Source organism: Panthera tigris, chromosome B2, assembly GCF_018350195.1.
Source record: "Panthera tigris isolate Pti1 chromosome B2, P.tigris_Pti1_mat1.1, whole genome shotgun sequence".
NCBI classification, from domain to species: Eukaryota; Metazoa; Chordata; class Mammalia; order Carnivora; family Felidae; genus Panthera; species Panthera tigris.
In genome coordinates this window covers 99,080,581-99,102,498 of record NC_056664.1, presented here as the reverse complement: position 1 = coordinate 99,102,498, position 21,918 = coordinate 99,080,581, and the positions used below count along the sequence as shown (strand labels likewise).

Genomic DNA, 21,918 nt, shown 5'->3' with positions numbered 1-21,918 from the left:
AGTGTTGTTACTATTATTCTCAATTCATAAATGCAAAAACTGGTAACCTGAGGGTGTAAGTAACTTATTAGCTGTGTGACTTAATATATATAATAGGTGTATAATTCCATATCCCATGCTCTCTAAGTCACACATTGTGGAAAAGTACCATATGAAGTGGCATGTGATGAATGTCATGTGTATAGTACAGAGATGTGCTTGGTGAATGCAGAGAAGAGATAAAGTGTTCACAAAACTTCTGGAAAGCTTGACCTTGTCTTAATGGATAGGATTAATAAGGGGAAAGACAGATCAGGGGGATTCATAACCATGGGAAAGACAGAGGGCCACAAACAGGAAGTATTTTGTGATTTGACAGTATAATATAAAAATGTAAGAAAAATTTCTGCTATAGTAGAAAAATGCAATAGAACTAATTTTGTCTTTTACTTATTAAAAAAAATTTTTTTTTAAATGTTTATTTAGTTTTGAGAGACAGAGCGTGAGCAGGAAAGGGGCAGAGAGAGAGAGGGAGACACAGCATCTGAAGCAGGCTCCAGGCTCTGAACTGTCAGCACAGAGCCTGACGCGGGGCTTGAACTCAAGAACTGTGAAATCATGACCTGAGCCAAAGTCGGGTGTTTAACCAACTGGGCCACTCAGGCACCCCATGTCTTTTATTTTAAATGAGAACCCCTCTCCTCCATTTTCCTCTTAAAATCATTTCAACTGGATTTGCTTATTAGGTTTTGAGTATGAGAGTGGATCACAGAACCACTGCATGGGAACATGTCCTCAGTCCCGAAGCTTATCTTTGCTGGGTTAGGGCAGTCAGTGCAGCAAATGCAGAGAGCAAAAGCCTGGGGGTGGGGGTGGGGTGGGGGGGTGGGCGGGGAATGGAAGATCAAAGGAATCTTTTAAAAAGGATTTTCCTAAAATCAAGTAAAATCAAGTATTTATCCCTTTGCCTTATCTCATTTGGTTAAGTATCCCACAAATAGCCATTAATATGCTAAATGCTGTGGATTTGCAAAGGCCTATAGGAGGTATCATTCATTGTTTTCAGTGAACTTAGTGTTTACTTGGAAAGAGAAGCGTAAAGTAAATAATTAGAAACCACTTAGCAGTGCTAAGCACCAAATCACGTAGTTTACATTGTTAATACTGTAGGATCCTTTTTCTTCAATGATGTTCTTCAGAGTTCTGTCCTCTGCTATTCTCATGCTTTCATTTTCTAAATGCTTTCACCTCTCCATCTCCTGTCCACATCTCCCTTCTAAGATACTGGTTCATCCAAATGCCTTTTGGGCATCTCCATTTAGACAATACCACAGTCCTTTCAACTTCAATTTACCTGAAACACGGAATCACAAACACACAGATTGCTTAAAACCTTCTTTTCTTGGATTAAGTCCAGTTTCCTTAATGTGGTTCACCTGCTCTGTTTGCTCTGGCCCTGCCTCTTTTCTCCTTCAGCTTTAACTTGCTTTCACCTGTTTTCAACCAGCCTTGCTGAACTTCCAATGCATCTTACTCTTCTGCATCTGACACATGCTATTCCCTTTTTCCAGAAGGGAAACAAGAAATGAAGCTATCGTGATTAAAAGCACAGACTCTGGACACAGACTTCCTAGATCCAGGTGAATCCTGAATCTGCCACTTACCTAGCTGTGTGATCTGGAGTGAGTTACTTAACCTCCCTGTTTTCAGTGTCCTCCTCTGTACAGTGAGATGGTGATAGTATCTGCTTCACAGCATATTGTGAGGATTAGAAGAGTTAATACAGTTGAGACTCTTAAAGTGGTGCCTGCCTCGTACTAAGTACTATATAAATGTAGCTATTATTACAACTCTTATTATAAATGTGCTGTGCTATTGGATTATATTAATTTCTATGTTTTAAAGGTGATGTAATAACAGAAAAAATATTGTTTCCCTCCAAGTTGATTTGGCTGGCTCTTATTATTGGTATTTATCTTTTTTCTTGGATGAGCAGCACCTTTATATTTCTAACTTCTTGTTTTTTAGCTTTTTAGTGACTAAAATTTGATCTTAGGTTGACATTCTTATGAAATGGATCATTTGACAACATTAGGTTTACCTGATTTTTTATACAAACCAATTAGTTTTTGTTCATGGAAACTTTTAAAAGAAAATTAATTCTTTTTTTAAAAAATATTTATTTATTTCTGAGAGGGACAGAGGGTAAGCAGCAGAGGTACAGAGAGAGAGAGAGAAGGAGACACAGAATCCAAAGCAGGCTCCAGGCTCTGAGCTGTCAGCACAGAGCCCAACATGGGGCTTGAATCTACAGACCGCGAGATCATGACCTGAGCCGAAGTTGGACGCTCAACTGACTGAGCCACCCAGATGCCCCTAATTCTTTTTTTACTAAAAAAAAAAAAAAAAATTAAAAAAATTTAAATTTTAGAGCAAGAACAAGGGTAGAGGAGAGGGGCAAGGGGAAGAATCTTAAGCAGGCTCTATACTCAGTGCAGAGCCCAATGCGGGGCTTGATCCTAAGACCCTGGGATCATGACCTGAGCCAAAATCAAGAGTCAGACTCTCAACTGACTGAACCACCTAGGTGCTCCAGAAAATTAAATCTTAATAGCTAAGAGCTGACTTTTTACTTTATGATTTATGTGCCTTGCTGGTTAAAGTTTCAAGTAAAGTCCTTTAAAGGATTTCTCTTTTTTCTTTCAAATGTTGTTCAGAGATTGTGGATTATAATGGTTTGAATGGTTTGGGTTCTAGCAGGGATACTTACTATATTATTAAATAGACTGTCTGAAAGGGAAAACTCTATTTCTCTTTCTATTCACAATTCTGCTTAAATCCGACACTTTCCAGAACACTTCTGACACTAGATGTGTGGGATTTTTCCCTCATCCTGACAAATTCTCCAACGCCAGCTGGATATCCTACAATTTAACTCAATTTTGACACTAACTGCTTGAAGTTGGTGCAGACTCCACAGACTAAGGGCTCAGTCTCACAAGATTGCCCCCAACCTCAGACCCCAGTAGAAGATGGTGGGTTCTCAAGTCACCCACAACTTCTGTCCAACTCAGCTACAAATTGAGAATTCCAAGGACCCTCTCCTCAGGTTCAGTCATTTGCTAGAATGGCTCACAGAACTCAGGAAAACAGTTTCATTACTAGATTACTACTTTATTACAAAGAATATATTAAAGAATACAAACGAACAGCCACACGAAGAATAAATAGAGCTAGGTCTATGTCTGGAAGGTCTGGAGTACAGGAACTTTTGTATCCATGGAGTTTTGAGGTGTGCCACCCTCCTGGCAAGCAGATGTATTCCCGTTGACCAATCTAGAACTGTGTACTGCAGAGATTTTTTATGGAGGCTTCATTATGTAGGCATGATGGAATAAGTTGTTGACTATTGGTTTTCCACTTCCAACCAACTTCTTGGGGATGTGGGTGCTGTTGAGGGGTGGAGTGAAAGTTCTCATCACCTGGTTTTCCCCCTATCAACCAGCCCCCATCCAGTGGTTATCCAGGGACTTTCTAAGCATCACCTCTTTAACGCAGTGTAGTTGAAAGGGACTTGTTATGAATAACAAAAGCGGTTCTTTCACTTTTATCCTTCTGGAGCTATTCCAGGAACACAAACCAAATATTATAATAAAAGATGACTCTATGCTCTAAACACTTAGGAAATTGCAAGGCTTTTAGGAGCTATGAGCCAGGAATCCTGGAGGAAGACCAAAATATATATTTCTTATTATATCACAATATCACATTTTCTATTATCACAGTAGTTAAGGTCAGCCAGGAAAACATGCAAAACTGAAATTTTCTCAAAAGAAGATTCCTCAGTGGTATAGGTTTGGCAGAAACTTAAGTAGTATGGTGAAAAACATGTATTTCAATTTGAAGTGTTGATTTTCACATCTTAAAAGAGGACTTTGGCTGCCTCCGGTTGGACTTCAAACTTTCCAGTTGGGTTCTTTCCAGTTTGTCTGTGGCTCAAGCGGAAGACCCTGAGGGCAAAGCATCCTGTGATGGGAACTGAAACTACCCACTAGAGCAATGAGGGCAGCCCTGAGCCAGCAAACCCCCACCCGTGATTGACTCCAGCAATGATTGATTTGACCTTCACTGCCTACCTGCATGTACCCGCCCATCTTTGCCTCACATTTTCCCTATATAAACCTGGAAGTATTTTCAGCACTTTGGAGACAGTCTTCGGGATGCTAGTCCGCTGTCTTCTGGGCATTGGCCTCCTGGAATAGAATTCTTTTCTTGTTCCTCACCACTTATTTCTCTTTCTCTGGTGAAAGAGAGATCTGCATGTGGCTGATCCTGCTCTGTTTGGGACCCCTGGGGCCAGGTGCTCTTGTACCCCTGTGCCCCGGTTACAATCTTGACTCTTAATTTGTCTTTTGAGTATTTATTTTTCATTGAGACTTATGATTTGGGATGATCTTGTGAAGACAGAAATAGGAAAATGGGCCTAAAAGGTGCAAGTTGTTGTTCTTGTATCTCACCTGACAGTGCTAGATTTGAGAATGAGAAAGTAATTTCTATTTTTCTCCTTTCCTCCTAGAAGGAGATAGTTTGCTTTCTGGTTATTTTTTTAGATATGATGACTTTTCCATTAAAACTACTGGTGTTTGTAGGGTGCCTGGCTGGCTTAGTTGGTAGAGCATGAGGTTCTTGATATTGGGGTTGTAAGTTCAAGCCCCACGCTGGGTGTAGAGTTCACTTAAAAAAAAAATTTAAATGGAGCCTGGGTGGCTCAGTTGGTTAAGCATCCAACTCTTGATTTTGGCTTAGGTCAGGATCCCAGGTTTCATGAGATTGAGCCCCACATCAGGCTCTGTGCTGACAGCCCGGAGCCTGCTTGGGATTCTCTCTCTCTCCCTTTGTCTGTCCCTCCCCTACTCATTCTCTCTCCCTCTTTCCCTCCTTCCCTCTCTCTCTTTCCCCTGCTCTCTCCAAATAAACTTTTAAAGAAATAAAATTTTCCAGATTTTCTATTATGCTGAAAATATTTTTTAAGTTGATTGAGACTAATAAAAACATTTATTTCAGTGCAACAAATGTTTAGTTTCTACTATTTGCAAGGCACTTTGTTAGCTCCTAAAAAATAAAGAGAAATGAGTAAGATAGTCTCCTTCCTCATTTGGAGATGGGGAAAAAAGACATGAGTCAATTCCAAGTAATTCTAATAACAAAGTAGAGTACAGTACAGTCCTTGAGAGAGTTTGAGCGCAAAGTGCATAATCTACTGGTCCATGGTCTTGTGAAACACCAGCAGCTGCCAAATACGACCAGCTTTCCTCCATTCCCTCCTCTTTGTCTTTGCTTCTACATTGGATGCTTTTGCCCAGCTACGTTCTAATACTTGTCTTTTGGCTTTTGTATACAACTTCCTTATTTTTCTTTTAACTTGCTAACTACTGCTTGTTACTTTGTTCTTCGTTTTTTTTTTAAATTAAGAAAAGTTTTGTAAAAGCGGAAAAGTTTAAACTGTAGAATAATGAACATCCACACACCCTCCACCTAGATTTCAGTCTTGTTACCATTTTTCTGTATTTCTTTATCTCTCACTCTGTGTGTGTGTGTGTGTGTGTGTGTGTGTATATATATATATATATATATATATATATATATATACACATATACTGTGTGTGTGTGTGTCTTTTGCTGACATTGACCATTTGAAATTAAGCTGCCAGTGTCATGACATGCCACCCCAAAGTACTTGAATGTGTATCTCCTGACAATGAGGATATTCTGTATAACCATCATACCATTATCCTCTACTTAAGAAAATTAATAAAACACAGGGTGCCTGAGTGGCTCAGTCAGTTAAGCATCTGACTCAATTTTGGCTCAGGTCATGATCTCACAGTTCATTGGATTGAGCCCTGCATTGGGCTCTGTGCTGTCAGCATGAAGCCTGCTTGGGATTGTCCCTCTCCCTTTCTCTCTGCCCTTCCTCTGCTCTCTCTCAAAATAAATAAATAGAAACTTTAAAAAAAAAATAAAATTAAATTAAAATTAAAAAATTAAATTAGCCACGATAAAATACATCTAGTCTATGGATTTTCACTGCTGTCCTACAAATAAAGCTTTTTAGCTGTTTTTTTTTTCCTTTTATTTAAATCCAAGTTAGTTGACATATAGTGTAATAATGGTTTCGGGAGTAGAATTTAGTGATTGGTCACTTACGTATAAAACCCAGTGCTAATATATAACAAGTGCCCTCCTTAATGGCCATCACCCATTTAGCCCATCCTCCTACCCAACACCCCTCCAGTAACCCTCAGTTTGTTCTCTGTATTTAAGAGTCTCTTATGGTTTGCCTCCCTCTCTGTTTTTAATCTTATTCTTCCTTCCCTTTCCCTATGTTCATCTGATTTATTTCTTAAATTTCACATATGAGTGAAATCATATATTTGTCTTTCTCTGACTTATTTCGCTTAGTATCATACACTTCTAGTTCCATCCACGTTGTTGCAAATGGCAAGATTTTATTCTTTTTGATTACTGAGTAATATTCCATTGTATATATTTACCACATCTTCTTTATCCATTCATCAGTCAATGTATATTTGGGCTTTTTCTGTAATTTGGCTGTTGTTGTTAGTGCTACTATAAACCTGGAGTACATGTGCCCCTTTGAATCAGCATTTTTGTATTCTTTGGATAAATACCTACTAGTGCAATTGCTGGGTTGTAGGGTGGCTCTCTTTTTTAATGTTTTGAGAAACCTCCATACTGTTCTCCAGAGTGGCTGCACCAGTTTGCATTCCCACCAGCAGTGCAAAAGGGTTCCCCTTTCTCTGCATCCTCGCCAACATCTGTTGTTGCCTGAGTTTTCCATTTTAGCCATTCTGACAGGTGTGAGGTGGTATCTCATTGTGTTTTGATTTGTATTTCTCTGATGATGAGTTATGTTGAGCATCTTTTCATGTGTTGGTTGACCATCTGGATGTCTTTTTTGGAAAAGTGTCTATTCCTGTCTTTTGCCCATTTGTTCACTGGATTATTTGTTTTTTGGGTGTTGAGTTTGGTAAGTTCTTTATAGATTTTAGATACTAACCCTTTATCTGATATGTCATTTGCAAATATCTTCTCCCATTCTCTTGGTTGCCTTTTAGTTTTGCTGATTGTTTCCTTTGCTGTACAGAAGTTGTTTATCTTGATGAGGTTCCAAAAGTTCATTTTTGCTTTTGTTTGCCTTGCCTGTGGAGACGTGTCGAGTAAGAAGTTGCTGTGGCTGGATCAAAGAGGTTGTTGCCTATTTTCTCATGTAGGATTTTGATGGTTTATTGTCTCATATTTAGGTCTTTCATCCATTTTGAGTTTATTTTTGTGTATGGTGTAAGAAAATAGTCCAGATCCATTCTTCTGTATGTTGCTGTTCAGTTTTCCCACCATCATTTGCTGAACTGAGTGTCTTATTTCCATTGAATATTCTTTCCTGCTTTGTTAAAGATTAGTTGGCCGTATGTTTGTGGGTCCATTTCTTTTTTCTTTTAATTAAAATAACTTTTTTTTAATGTTTATTTTTGAGAGAGAGAGAGAGAGAGAGAGCGAGCATGCCTGAATTGGGGAGGAGCTTAGAGAGATGGAGACAGAATCCCAAACATGCTCCAGGCTCTGAACTTGTCAGCACAGAGCCTGATGCGGGACTCAAATGTTTGTGGGTCCATTTCTGGCTTCTCTATTCTGTTCCATTGACCTATGTGTCTGTTTTTGTGCCATTACCATACTGTCTTGATGATTATAGCTTTGTAATACAGCTTGAAGTCTGGAATTGTGATGCCTCCAGCTTTGGTTTTCTGTTTCAGCATTACTTTGGCTATTCGGGGGTAGCTGTTTTTATTTGAACCACAGTCTAGTCAAAGATTTTCATATACAATATTTGGTTGTTACATGTCTTAAATAGACTCCTTCCCCATTTTACCTTTTTTTTTTTCTTTTTAGGAGTCAGGCCAATTTTCTTGTAGAGTGTCTCACATCTAGATTTGCCTAATATCAAGGTCTTTTGAAAGTTTCTCCTCCTGCAGCCTGTTAGAAGGTGGCATTTACTAGAGAAGGGCTTACCAACCCCAGGGGCATGGGTGCTATCAATGGGTTATGGGTCCTATTATTAATTCTTTAAGTTCTTTGGCCACCAGCGGGTTTTGGAGCAGGGGAAGCCTATGAGTCCCTTTACCTGTGCTATGAACACTGTCAGTTTACCCTGGTAATTAGGTACCATGATGTGAAAGAGCAATGGTCACCATTTTCAGCTCTTTTTTTCTACTGAGCACTTTCTCTTGTAATCACATTTACTTCTTTTTTTTTAATATTTTTTTTAATGTTTATTTTTGAGAGAGAGAGAGAGAGAGACAGAGCACGAGCAGGGGAGGGTCAGAGAGAGAGGGAGACACAAAAACTGAAGCAGGCTCCAGGCTCTGAGCTGTCAGCATAGAGCCCAACATGGGGCTTGAACTCACAAACCATGAGATCATGACCTGAGCCCAAGTCAGACGCTGAACCGACTGAGCCACCCAGGCGCCCCAACTTGTAATCGCATTTACATCTATGGTTTTAACAGTTGCCTGTGTAGTAATATTTTCTTTTCCAAATTCCATTTCTGTTATTACCTTTTGTTCATCTTCTTCTGGCTATCCAGTAGCCACTTCAGAATCACCATGTCCAAAATGAATTTATTCTCTACTTGCAAACTGGCTCATTGTCGGTATTATTATTTATTGAGGAGGCGGATTGTAGAAGGTATAGTATAAATGGCCCTGTTTTCACTGTGACAACACTGGCTAGGAACGTCAGTGATCTTCAGCTGCTTTTCTGGCTGTTCAGCTCTGTCTCATATACATACACACATGTGCATACACATTTACTCATCAAATATTTCTTTAATGCCTACAGTGTGCCTATATATATTTGGCCACAGTAGATGAGTCTATCTCTGGAATGCCTCTAGCATGCATTCCTTCCATTCTTAACTATATGTACTCTGATTTTGGTCCTTATCAACGCTTGCCAGAACTTTTACAATGTTTTCCCAACCTCTGGTTTTAAATCTGCTGATCCATCCTGCACACTATCTGCTTGTTGAGAATACCTGTTTGATCATATGTTTCTCTTGCTTGGAAGCCTCTGATGGCTTCCCATTATACAGTAAAAATGCCAACTTATAAGCATACTGTATAAGACTCTGCTAATTCTATTCTGTTCTTTTCATTCTTATTTCATCTATTATGTTCTAGCTATGCAGGTCTCCTGCCAGTTTCTTGAATATAGCCTAGATTTTAATCTTCGGACTGTCCCTGCATTTCTGGTGTCCATAAGGCCCTGGCACCTCTTCTCTGCTTAATGAAATCTTGCTCATCTCTTAAGGTCCACTCACATTTTCCCTTTGAAAATTATGTAGCTGATAGCCCTCTATCTATCCCCTCCACCAGAACCAAAGCCTTCTTTCCATTCTTTATCTGATGTGCTTTGCATATGCATCTTCTATAGTGCTTATCAGATCGTGTCACTTGCTTGTGTGTCTCAGTGTAAAGGTTCACAAGGGAAAGGATCATCTTGTTCTTCTACTGTTCCTAGAGCCCAACGCAATGCAATGCCTGGCGCATAGCACATTCTTAGTAAAATATTTCTGGAAGGAGAGTCTGGCATTACTTGCCATATTAAACTCTAGCAAGGAAGTATGACTTGAGATTCATGAATTCTCCTTAGGAAGATAATATCTTATATTAAAGCTTTTGTTTACACTAAATATTTGCTAATAATTACTTTCTGTAATCATGTAATACAGTCCTTATTTATGTTTTAATTTTTTTTTTTTTTTTTTTTTTTTTTAGTAATTTTTACACCCAACATGGGGCTCTAACTCACAGTCCCCAGATCAAGAGTCACGACTCTTCCAACTGAGCCAGCTAGGCGTCCCAGTTATTTATATTTTAAACTTAACACTTTGACACCTTAAATCTTAAAGCATTACTGTAGATCTGTTTTAATTAAAATCACTTCTGAGCAATAAGAATTTGCCGTAATAGGAGTTTCTGAAATTTTATCATTTTAGAGCCTTTAAATTAAATAGTAAATGTTTATCTGAATTGGAATTCTAAATGAAGGAATAGTATAAAATGAGGATTTTTTTTTTTTAGAGAAAGAGATGCATTAATCAGTTTTTGAGAAAAGAACCTAAATAAGGCAATTTTTCTAAGAATGAAGGCAAAACAAAAACAAACACTCTTGTCAAATTTCTGTGTTGCAAGAGAGTCCTGAACTTGAATAAGGGGACTATTATTGTATCTTGGTGGTATTTAGAGAATGAGTAGATGAAATATTTGATAGATGAAAGCATAAAGAAGATGCTAGTAGTATTTGACATTTTCCATTAATAAGGGGAATACATAATATTAAGAGCAACTTGTGTTGACAAGATCTTTAATGTTTCAGACGTCTTCTAAGTGTATTATTTAAACAAAACTACTCCTGATAATTAAAAATATTATGGTGTTGAACTACTTATGAGTGGAATGACATGCCGGGTTTTGTTGCAAAATAATCAAGAAGAGGGGAGGCAGTGGAAGTGAGACTGGCCATGTGGTGATCATTGTTGAAGCTGTGTAGACAGATACATAGAATATCACTGCCATTTGTTTTTCATTTTCGGAAAATTTCATGGTAAGAAATTTTAAAATGTTATGGTATTATAAAGGAAAGAGTTTCCAAATAAGGAATTGTTACTATTAGGCTGGCTGAATACTGAATCAATGGTATCGGGTCACTCAGAATGATACCAACATAAAACTAAATGATCTTTTTTGGGTTTTGTTTTTCCAAATTTTATTCCATGTATCTTTTTCTTTTCCATGAGTGATGTGCAAGCCTTTCAATCTGCTAAGCCAAATTACCATATATTAAAAGAAAGGGATAGGATATTGATTTATGTCAGCATTCTTGAAGAAAAATTTGTTGGCAAGACTTAGGTGCCATATTGTTTGAAGAGTGCCTTATTGATAGCACCTACTCATAAAAACTGGTAATACTATACTATCTTGGATACTGTATTTCCGATGATGTCATTATCTGAATTCTGTTTTTTATTAAAATTTTTTAAAATGGTTTTTAAATTAATTTATTTTTGAGAGACAGACAGGGCACGAGCGGAAGAGGGGCAGAGAGACAGGGAGACAGAATGCGAAGCAGGCTCCAGGCTCTGAGCTGGCAGCACAGAGCCCCATGCGGGGCTCAAATTCACGAACCGTGAGATCATGACCCGAGCCAAAGTCGGACACTTAACTGAGCCACCTAGGTGCCCCTATTAAAACACATTTTTTTTAAGTTTATTTATTTGGAGAGAGAGAGCACAAGGGGGGGGGGCGGGGAGAACAGAGAGAGAGAGAGAGAGAGAGAGAGAGAGAGAGAGAGAGAGAATCCCAAACAGGCTACTCACTGTCAGTGCAGAGCTGGATGTGGGACTTGGGCTCACGAACCGTGAGATCATGACCTGAGCTGAAGTTGGGTGCTTAACCGACTGAGCCACCCAGTTGCCCCACTGGAGTTTCTTTCTATCTAAAAGAATCCTTAATGAGCTGTAGAACCTTCTAAGATCTGCCCAAGTCTTGTTATTAATGATATCATCAACCAAGCCCAGAACCTCACACTTCTTTCTTTAGCCTTCTTCATCTTCATTACTTATTAATTTGGTCCTACCAATTGCTCTTCTAGAATGACTGTCACAAGGGGCGCCTGGGTGGCTCAGTCAATTAAGTATCCGACTTCAGCTTCGGTCATGATCTTGCGGTTTATGGGTTTATGAACCCCACAATGGGTTCTGTGCTGACAGCTCAGAGCCTGGAGCCTGTTTTGGGTTCTGTGTCTCCCTCTCTCTCTGCCTCTCCCCCACTCACACTCTCTCTCTCTGTCTCTCTCTTAAAAATAAATAAACATTAAATTTTTTTTACAATGACTGTCACAAGGCACCTGGGTGGCTCAGTCAGTTGAGTGTCCGACTCTTGATTTCTGCTTAGGTCATGATCCCAGGGTTGTGGGATCAAGTCCTGCATCGGGCTCCATGCTGAGTGTGGAGCCTGCATGGGATTCTTTCTTTCTCCCTCTGCCCCTCTTCTCCACTCATGCTCTTGCTCTCTAAAAAAACAAAAACGAAAACAAAACAAACACAAAATAGAATGATGGTCACAAGTGTCCCTTCTCTTCTCCAGTCTTACTGTGACCACTCTATTATGGAGAGTGTTGGACTTGGAACTGGAAGATTTAGTCTCAGCTCTGCTCCTGGCTGCTTGTTTAGCTTCCCCATCTTTAAAAGGAAGACGGTTTAACAGAGTTGTCTTAAACCTGTTTTGGAGCTAAGGTGTAGAAAACTATTCCAGGTCCTTACCTGCTCACACTTACATTGCTGCAATGTCCTAATTGTTTTTCACACCTCTGATCTCAGTCCTTCCTAATAAGATTAATCTTCATACATGACTTTCGTTGTCTTTACAATAAAATCTGATATTCCCTGGTCTCCATTTATTCATGCCATCATTTTTCTGGGTGGGGGTGTTGTTTACATAATTAGACAAATTGGAAACTTTATCTGTCTTCAGAGTCTTCCTTTCACCTACAGAATCAAATTTGTACTAAGTTCTGTCAGTTCTGACTCAGAAATGTCTTTTGAGTCCATTTTGTTCTCCTCTGCTACTGTTCTAATCTGCTTCTTCATCTTATCTGGACATTTGATGCAAACTCCCAAATGTTTGCTCTGCCACCAGTTTGTAGTTACCACAGTTATCTTTCTGAGCAAAGATCTGTTAACACATACTTTCTCTGTTCTAAAAACATTTTGCTGCCCACTGTTGATATATGAAACACAGGCTTTTTTGCAGGACTCACAGGGTCCCTTCCCTTTACTTTTCTAACCTTCTCTTGCTCCTTGGTATCCTGACCCAGCTTCCAGCCATACTGAATATTAGTAGTTTCCTCTGTTATTTTTCTCATGCTATACTTCTGCCTCCAATTCTCTGACCCCTTCATCACTTCTCTGCTGGGGAAACTCCTCTCCTAAAGGCATCACTTGTGTAGTTAAGTTACCTTCCCTAAAGCGCTGAAAGAAATACTGTTCTCATTCTCTCTGTGCCTGTTATGCATACCTCTTGGATACAGTGGAAGTCATATCAGAGTTATTTGTTTATATTTCCTACCCACCCAGAATCTCTTTCCAGGTAGATTGTGAACTCCATGATGTCTGGGTAGTCAGTCTCTAATTTTGTTCATCCTTAGAATTTGGCACGTATTGGGACATATAATATTTACTCAGTAGTTGTTTGTTGGCTGATGTTAAAATAGTAAGCCTTTTTTGGCTTTCCTTCTAAACAACAACAACAAAAGGATTTAACTCTGTTAGTTTGAAGACTTAAATTTTTATTTCAGCCTTGCTTGAGTTTGAATTTCCTCATCTTATCTTAAAAGATGCTTCTAATTTTTTTTGTCTGTCATAGATCCTTAGGACCAAAGATGGTCCAGGGCTGATCTGGACACATTATTATTATTATTATTATTATTATTATTATTAATTTTTAATTTTTTTAGAGAGTGAGAAAAAGCACAGGTTGGAGAGAGGCGCAGAGGGAGAGAGAGAGAATTTTAAGCAGGCTACACACTCAGTGTGGAGTCTGATGCGGGGCTCAGTCCCACGACCCTGGGATCATGGCCTGAGCCGAAATCAAGAGTTGGATGTTCAATCAACTAAGTCACCCAGGTGCCCTGGTAGTATTATTGATAGGAATCAAAAAGCTTTGGGCCATGATTTGGGCCAAGAAATAAAGTTTTGGCCAGACCTTAACTATACTTGTACATATAGGCTGCTGAATGGTGCTTCACCTTGCTAAAAGTGATTGGAGGCTGGCCACCAAATTGGGACATGAACGAAAGGTATAAGACTATCTTTTCTCGTTAAACCAGTTCCTAATATTTTATTTAAGAGATGTTCCTGAACTTGCTTCTTTAGGCTTGAGAAATTCTTCCCTGAATTACATTTAAATTCTACTGAGCCTGGTTTTCTGCCTGGGACAAAGCTTTCATTTTAAGACAACAGTTTCTACAATTTGTGCAAATACGTGCTTCTTATATTTTCTACTAACTATAGAATTGCTTGCATCACGGGTTTTCCAGAACATAGTGTCTCCGATGGAAAATTTAATAGAATTGCAGTCTCTGCCAAATTTGTTTTTCTATTTTGTTATTACATAATGTTCCTGTTGAATAATTGTTTTTCTTTGTCACTACTGAGAGCGAAGCCCACATGGTTTTGATATACATTACAGCCATATAGAAGAAATGTCTTTAAATTTAAAAAGTTACATATTAAATATATCCATGTTTATGTTACATATTTATATATATATATATTTTTTAATTTTTTTTTAACATTTATTTATTATTGAGAGACAGAGAGCATGAGCATGGGAGGGGCAGAGAGAGGAGGAGACACAGAATCTGAAGGAGGTTCCGGGCTCTGAGCTGTCAGCACAGAGCCCGATGCGGGGCTAGAACCCACAGACAGTGAGATCATGCATGACCTGAGCCGAAGTCAGACACTTAACCGACTGAGCCACCCAGGCGCCCCAAGATTTATATATTTTTGATTCTTCCTGGATTTATTTAGTAACCTCCTTTCTTTTTTCTTTTTTTTTTAAATCTTTTAAAACATTTATTCATTTTTGAGAGACAGAGACTGAGCATGAGTGGGGAGGGGCAGAGAGAGAGAGGGAGACACAGAATCTGAAGCAGGCTTCAGGCTCCAGGCTCCAAGCTGCAGCACAGAGCCTGATGCAGGGGTCGAACTCACGGACCGGGAGATCATGACCTGAGCTGCAGTCAGATACTTAACCACTTGAGAGACGCCAGTGCCCGCCTCCCCGCCCGCCTTTTTTAAAAATTTTTTCCTTTGATTATTTTCAATAAGTAGTTACTCTAACCATAATACTTAATGTGCACTAAAATTTAGAAAGCAGTTTCTCTGAAGATTTTACAATTGCTTTGTCTGTCTTTATTACAGTAAATAATAAAGTATTTTATTTTTTTATAAATTTTTTTTTAACGTTTATTTATTACGGAGAGACAGAGCATGAGCAGGGGAGGGTCAGAGAGAAGAGGAGATGTGGAATCCCAAGCAGGCTCCAGGCTCTGAGCTGTCAGCACAGAGCCTGATGCGGGACTCGAACTCACAAACTGTGAGATCATGATCTGAGCCGAAGTCGGACGCTCAACCGACTGAGCCATCCAGGCACCCCAATAATAAAGTATTTTATTTAAAAGTAAAAGTAATGTTGACATGCTTTTAAGAAAGAAGTAAGCTGCCTCTAAAAGCCAGGCTGTCATAGCAGTGCAGGGCAGGTTCACTAGGTTCACCTGCTTTTCAGCCTTGTCATATAAAAGAACAAATTATATCTTTATGATACTTAATGTTATGTGTGTCTGAGACACATAAGCTTTGGGGTATGAATTATCACCACTTGGAGAAGGTTCCCAAGAGGGGCAACACTCCCATCGACTGAGAGCAATAAAGTCTCTCTGCCCCATGTGCTGATCATTGAAATGTTTGTGGGCATTGGGGGAAAGGACGCATCTGTAGTTTTCAAAACTAAGTTATTGGCATCTGACCAAAGACTGGCATTGACATAGTACAGTGGTGAACGTGAGTCTCATGTGCCTGCTGGGTTCTGCCACTTCTTTGTAACCTTTGAACCTCAGAGGTGCCACATTATCACTTACTGTCTGACAGTTAATACACAAGAGAAACGGTCAGGATACACGCACTTTTTTCCCCCTCAATTCCAAAGCTGCAGGTAAATCTTAAGTTTGCAGATCTTTGAGTATTTAGCTAATTTAGCAGATGGAAGTTATATTTAAACTTATTAAGTGAAATAATTACCAGGTTTGTTCCTAGATCCCATCCATATAATTCATAGTAAAGGCCCATGCTTCAGTTTCTTCTGCTCAAGCTTTCAAATTCTTTTGACAGACTGGATGTGAAATTCAAAAGTCATTAATGTGATGTGTTAATTTTGCACTTTTTGACTTACTGCAAAAAAAAAAAATCTTATAGTTTCCATAGCAACGATAACCTATCCAGATTGTGTAATATTCTTTACTGTATTAAAAATAAAACCATGCAATTACATGAGCTTCTGGAGCACTTCATTTAGGGAACTGGGGATTCAAATATTTTTGTTTAAAAAAATTATGATTTCATTGAAAGTTTTGCCAAAAAGCTTATGTAATTTTGTTTTCAGAATTTAATACATTTCTTAAATATTTAGCAGTATATACTTGGTAGTTAAATTAATTACTAAATGTGAAATTCACATTGTAAGCATTGCGTTAAGCATCTCAGATATAAGTGTTCTCCACGCATGCCCACACATACCCACACATACATTTAAGGTGGTGGGGACATTTGGCTTTAATTACATTCAGTCACCTGCTGTGTGTACTTCTTAGTGGCTTCTGGCTGGTCTGAAAAAAGTCTAGCTTTATGTTTGGAGGAAACAGGATATAGGAAAAGGATAAAATGATCACTTAAACTTTCCCTAGTTTTGACTTTGCTTTTTAAAACATGACTAAGATATTACTTTGAAAATACTGAAGACTGTTTTAATAGGGGACTGTTTTCAGAGGGTCAGATTATTTTGGCTTTTTTCTTTTTCCCTCTAATTCTGATTTAAAAGACAATATAACATTAGCACGAAACTTAATTAGCTTAAGTTCCTACATTCAACACAACTGATTTTCATTTTTTATATCATTTTCAGCATATGTCTATATATATGTATATTTTTATATGGTAGAATATGTGTTTTCTCACTAATAGTAAACATTTTCCATGTTTCTGATGACAGTCATGATTATCATTTTAATAATTGCATAACAGTCTATTCTGTTGATGTATCTGGTGTGTTTTCTGTTTGTTAAAATGAGGCTTAATTATTTCCTGAATGCCATATACTGGAAGAAAAGTGGATGTAATTTTCAAATGGATTATGGGAGGAATTAACTATAATTCACTTACTTGCCCAAAACATAGATGATTGTGAAAAATCTTTAAAAGGTGCGTAAAATGATGTTTTAAAATGCATATTATCAAAAACCTCTTAAACTGCTTCATCTGCTAGTAAACACAGAATGGGGAAAATAAGGAATAGGTACATAGGACCAAGGTGGCACCATTTAGGTGCTATCATTTGAGAGAACCATCATGACATGATAAAGCTTGTTGAGGCTCCAGTAATAATCAAAGACAAAACTCCGAGGGCACGGACGATACTTTTATTAGAACAACCCACAATATGAACCACGTTTTTGACATTTCGCTGTGGCTGGTTCTGGTGTCAATACCCCATGGATATTGTGTTCTCTGGCCGCTCATGTGATACTGTTTTTTCATGGAGGGTATCACCATTATTGAACTGCTGTCTTCCCTTGGTTGAGCACCCTGGTAACTACTGGCATTTCCCAGGATTCCTAAACCTACCTACATTATTTGGAAAATTCACTGTAACTACTAGGATTTCCTGGAGTTCGTGAGAATGAGATGTTGGTGGCTAGAGTTTTAAAGTCTTTCCAAGGCTTTTGGTTGAGGTCTTATGGCTTTTGAATGCCCCCTATCCTAGGTTAGAACTAGGGTGTCCAAATGGCTATAGTTCTTCCTTCCTATTAAATAGATCTTATACTATAAAGTTACTTTAAACAAATATAGAAGTTTGCATCTATCATTTATTTTTGCAGTTAATGTTTATAACAGAATGCTTTCATAGATTCCAGATAATTAAGACAGCAGAATTATCTTGCAATATGCTTGAGTTTATATTTATGCTTGTTTACTTTTTGAAACTAGTGCTGTGTTTAGTATCCTGTTTCAATTTTGAATTTTGTATTTTGGCTCTGTCTAGTGTTTTCATTGTGACATGAATTATTATTTTTTTTTGGTATTTCATATTTCTGTAGTTGAAATATTATCAGAAGCAGTAAGCAGTGCATGCAGAGTGAGAGTGTTTACATATCACTGAGAGACTAGTGCATTTTTATTGTTTTTGTAGTTATAATTTTGAGTCTAAAAATAATGTTTAGAAAAAATAATTTTTTTTGTTCATATGCAGAAAAGATGAAAAGGAATATGCATTGAAGCAAATTGAAGGCACAGGAATATCCATGTCGGCTTGTAGAGAGATTGCAGTAAGTGGATATCAATATGTTATTTATTTTGTTATGGATATTGGATGATGAGTGATATTAATATAAAATAGTTTCACTGATGTATTCCATGCATAGTTATTTCAAAGATGTCAATTAGCTTAATGATGTTTTATATGAGAAAAGTTGCATAAACTTTTTAATTACTTGAAAGTTATCTTTAAACATTCTCTTAATGATATTTAGGATTTATAATATTGGGAATACTGAACTAAATGATGATTTCATTAATTTAAATTATGAATGAATATAATTAATAATTTAAATTAATAATTTAATTAATGTCCATTTTCCTTATAATTTTAGGACTGATATATATGTATGTTTATAGAGAAAGGAGTGATGTTATTAGATATTGTGCATATAAAATATTTTTTCTGAAATACATGTTTTAGTACTAGATTTTACTAGTTGCTAGAAAAATAAGACTATCATAATAATAGGATAATTTCTTAAAGAAAGATCATTTCTTTTTTTTTTTTTGTCTTTATATGACATACTTGTGCGTTTAAGAAATGATTGTCCATAAGAATACCTAACATTTACTAAGTACTCAATAGGTACCAGGCTTACTAAGTGCGTTCAAGTATTAATTAATTAATTTAATTTTCACAACAATCATATGAAATAAGTACTTTTAATATGCCCATTTAACAGATCAGTAAACAGAGGGAAAACCATAATTATGACTTAGAAGGCTTACTATCATATTATCTTATTTTAGTTCTTTCTTATTTTAGTTCTTCAGTTTCTTATTGGGACTTTATCATAACGTATCTATTAGGGATTTTTGTCTCTAAATTGTTAAATATTTATATTGTCTATATCCATTAGGTATTTCTGTTTCTAATTTGGTGACTTGCGTATGCTGCCCACAGTTGCATGTTTCTTATTATGCAAATGGATGTACTCCATCATCACTCTTGGTCAAAGAAAAGTGTAGTGCAAAGAACACATGAGGCAGGAAATCTGTAGACCTAAGTGTCTGTTGGCCTGAATGGCTAATTAGCTATGAGTGCCAGTTTCCTTATTTGTGAAATAAGGGAATTATAAAGTCTCTTCTAGTCATAAACTCTTTGCTTTCGGAATGGGAACTTCTCACTAGACTGTGCACACTTTAAGGGGCAGGGACTCTGTCTTTTCATCCTCGGTTCCTACCGTAGTGCTTGACATATAGCAGGTGGTCCATAAATATTTGCTGAATAAATAAATGAATAAACAATAAAAAAATTCTACTGGCAGTCCATGATCCTGAGTTTGCTTTAGAGTATATTGTTTAAAAAATTCCAAGTTGGCAGTTTTCTGTTAGCTATTAAGTGGTATTTGTAATGGCCTATCAGAATAAGCATTTGGTAAGTGATTTTTAATTTTCTAAAATCCTAAACATTATTATCTCAACCGATATGAATATGGTGTGCAATTTTGCTATTTTATTATACCATAATTGAGTATAACATGAGTTCACTTCTTCTGAGTTCATTGGGAAAAAAACCCCTGATATGTAAGGTATTAATTATTAGGAAGTGAGAACCCAGTTGTAGATGTTCTTTTTGAAACAGAGACTTCTCTATGATGAGGACTCCATGGGTTACCTTTTCTCTGCATTCTCACTAGCAGTTGTTCTCTCTTGTCTTTTTGATGGTAGTCATTATACAGGTGTGAAGTGGTTTTGCTTTTCACTTCCTTGATGATTAACAATATTGAGCACCTTTTCATATACCTGTTGGCCATTTGCATTTTGTCTTTGGAAAAATGTCTGTTTAGTTCCTCTGCCTAATTTTTCTTTCTTTTTTGCTATTGAGTTGTAGGAGTTTCTGATATATTTTGGACATTAACTTTTTATTAGATGTATGGTTTGCGAATATTTTCTCCCATTCTGTACGTTGCCTTTTCATTTTGTTGATTGTTTATTTTGCTGTGCAGAAGCTGGAAAAGCATGACTCCTCACAGTCTTCATATTTTTATTGAGAATTTGCTTAAAAGACCTTCAGAAAGTATGTAGTTTCTAGATTGAATAGTATTTTATCACTACCTAAGTGACCTAGCCCCAATGTGATAGTGATTTTGACACAAGTTTAACATGGATGTTATTATGTAGTGGCTAAGTGCATACATCCTTCTTTGGACATTATAAGCCTGCTAACACAGTTGTATAATTATTACTTTATGTAGTTGTCTTTCAATCATACAGAAGAAAAAAAAGTTACAAACAAAAATATATTTGTGCTTTTTTTTTTTTTTTAATCCATGTTTTCCTCTTTACCAGAGCTCTTTATTTTCTGTGTAGGTGAATTAATGTCTGTAGTCCTTTCATTTTAACTGAAGGTCTCCATTTAGTATATTTTTATAAAACAAATCTGCTAGTGATGAATTGTCTCTCATTTTTGTATTTGGGAATGTCATAATTGCTTCTTCTGTTTTCCTTCCTCACCTGGTTCACCTTTGATTTTTGCAGGATAGTTTTGCTGGATACAGAATTCTTGTTTGACAGTCTTTTTCTCATCACTTTGGCTATATTAACCCACTGCATTCTGGTCTCCATAGTTTCTCATGAGATGTCACTAGTTAATTTTATGAGAATCTCTTGTACATGAGGAGTTATTTTTCCTGTTGCTTTCAAGATTCTCTTTTTGTCTTTTGACAGTTTGATTATATATGTGTAAGTGTAGATTCTGTTTGGAGTTTGTTGAGTTCTTGAATGTGTAGATTACTGGAAGTTTTCAGCCATCATTTCTTCAGGTATTCTTTCTGCCTCTTTCTTTCTCTCCTTTCTTCTTAAGACTCCCATCATATACACGTTTATAGGCTTGATGGTGTCCTATAGGTTTCAGAGGCTCTGTTTATTTTTCCTAATTATATATTTCTATTTATCATACAGATACTTTATATTGCTTACCTTCAAGTTTGCTTATTCTTTGTTCTGCCAACTCCAATATGCTGCTGAAATTTTTATTTTAGTTATTGTACTTTTCAACTCCAAGATTGCCATATGCTTCTTTCTTCTTCTTGTTTTTAAATTTCTTTTAGAGAGGGAGAGAAAACAAGCATGAACTGGGGAGAGGGACAGAGGGAGGGGAGAGAGAGAGAGAGAGAGAGAGAGAGAGAGAGCAAGCCTCAAGCAGACTCCCTGCTCTGCATAGTGTACAATGTGGGATTCAATCCCATGACCCTAGGATTATGACCTGAGCCCAAACCAAGAGTCAGACACTCAACTGACTGAGCCACCCAGGTACCCTGCCATATGTTTCTTTTTAACAGACTTTATTTTTTGGAGCAGTTTTAAGTTTATAGCAAAATTGAGTAGAAAGTCTAGAGATTTCCCATATATTCCCTATTCCATACATGCATAGCCTACCTCATTATCAATATCCCCCACCAGAGTGGTACATTTGTTATAATTGTTGAACCTATGTTGATATCCAGAATTCATAGTTTACATTAGGGTTCACTCTTGGTATGGTATGTTCTGTGGGTTTGAACAAATGTTTAATGATATGTATCTTCCATTATTGTAGCATACAGAGTAGTTCCACTGCCTTAAAAATCATTTATACTCTGCCGTTTATCCTATACCTCCCCCACCCCCTCCCTGGCCCCTGGAAACTACTGATCCTTTTACTATTTTCATGGTTTTGTCTTTTCCACAATGTCATATAGTTGGAATCATAGAGTATGTAGCCTTTT

At 37.3% G+C, this 21,918-nt stretch overlaps 1 protein-coding gene across 18 annotated transcripts in view; it reads left to right on the top strand.

Moving 5' to 3' along the window:
* Window positions 1–21,918, top strand: part of CDK19 (cyclin dependent kinase 19) — a 189,448-nt gene that overhangs the window by 54,605 nt on the left and 112,925 nt on the right. For 9 of the 18 annotated variants that reach the window (XM_042986995.1, XM_042986978.1, XM_042986994.1 and 6 more), the window contains 2 exons: window positions 1,551–1,619; window positions 18,141–18,216. In XM_042986995.1, the coding sequence (XP_042842929.1) occupies window positions 18,193–18,216 (24 nt within the window). In that variant the 5' untranslated portion in view covers window positions 1,551–1,619; window positions 18,141–18,192. Of the gene's footprint in view, window positions 1–1,550; window positions 1,662–13,843; window positions 13,915–18,140; window positions 18,217–21,918 lie in introns of those variants that run through there. The other 9 variants (XM_042986985.1, XM_042986979.1, XM_042986980.1 and 6 more) reach the window with 3 other exon arrangements.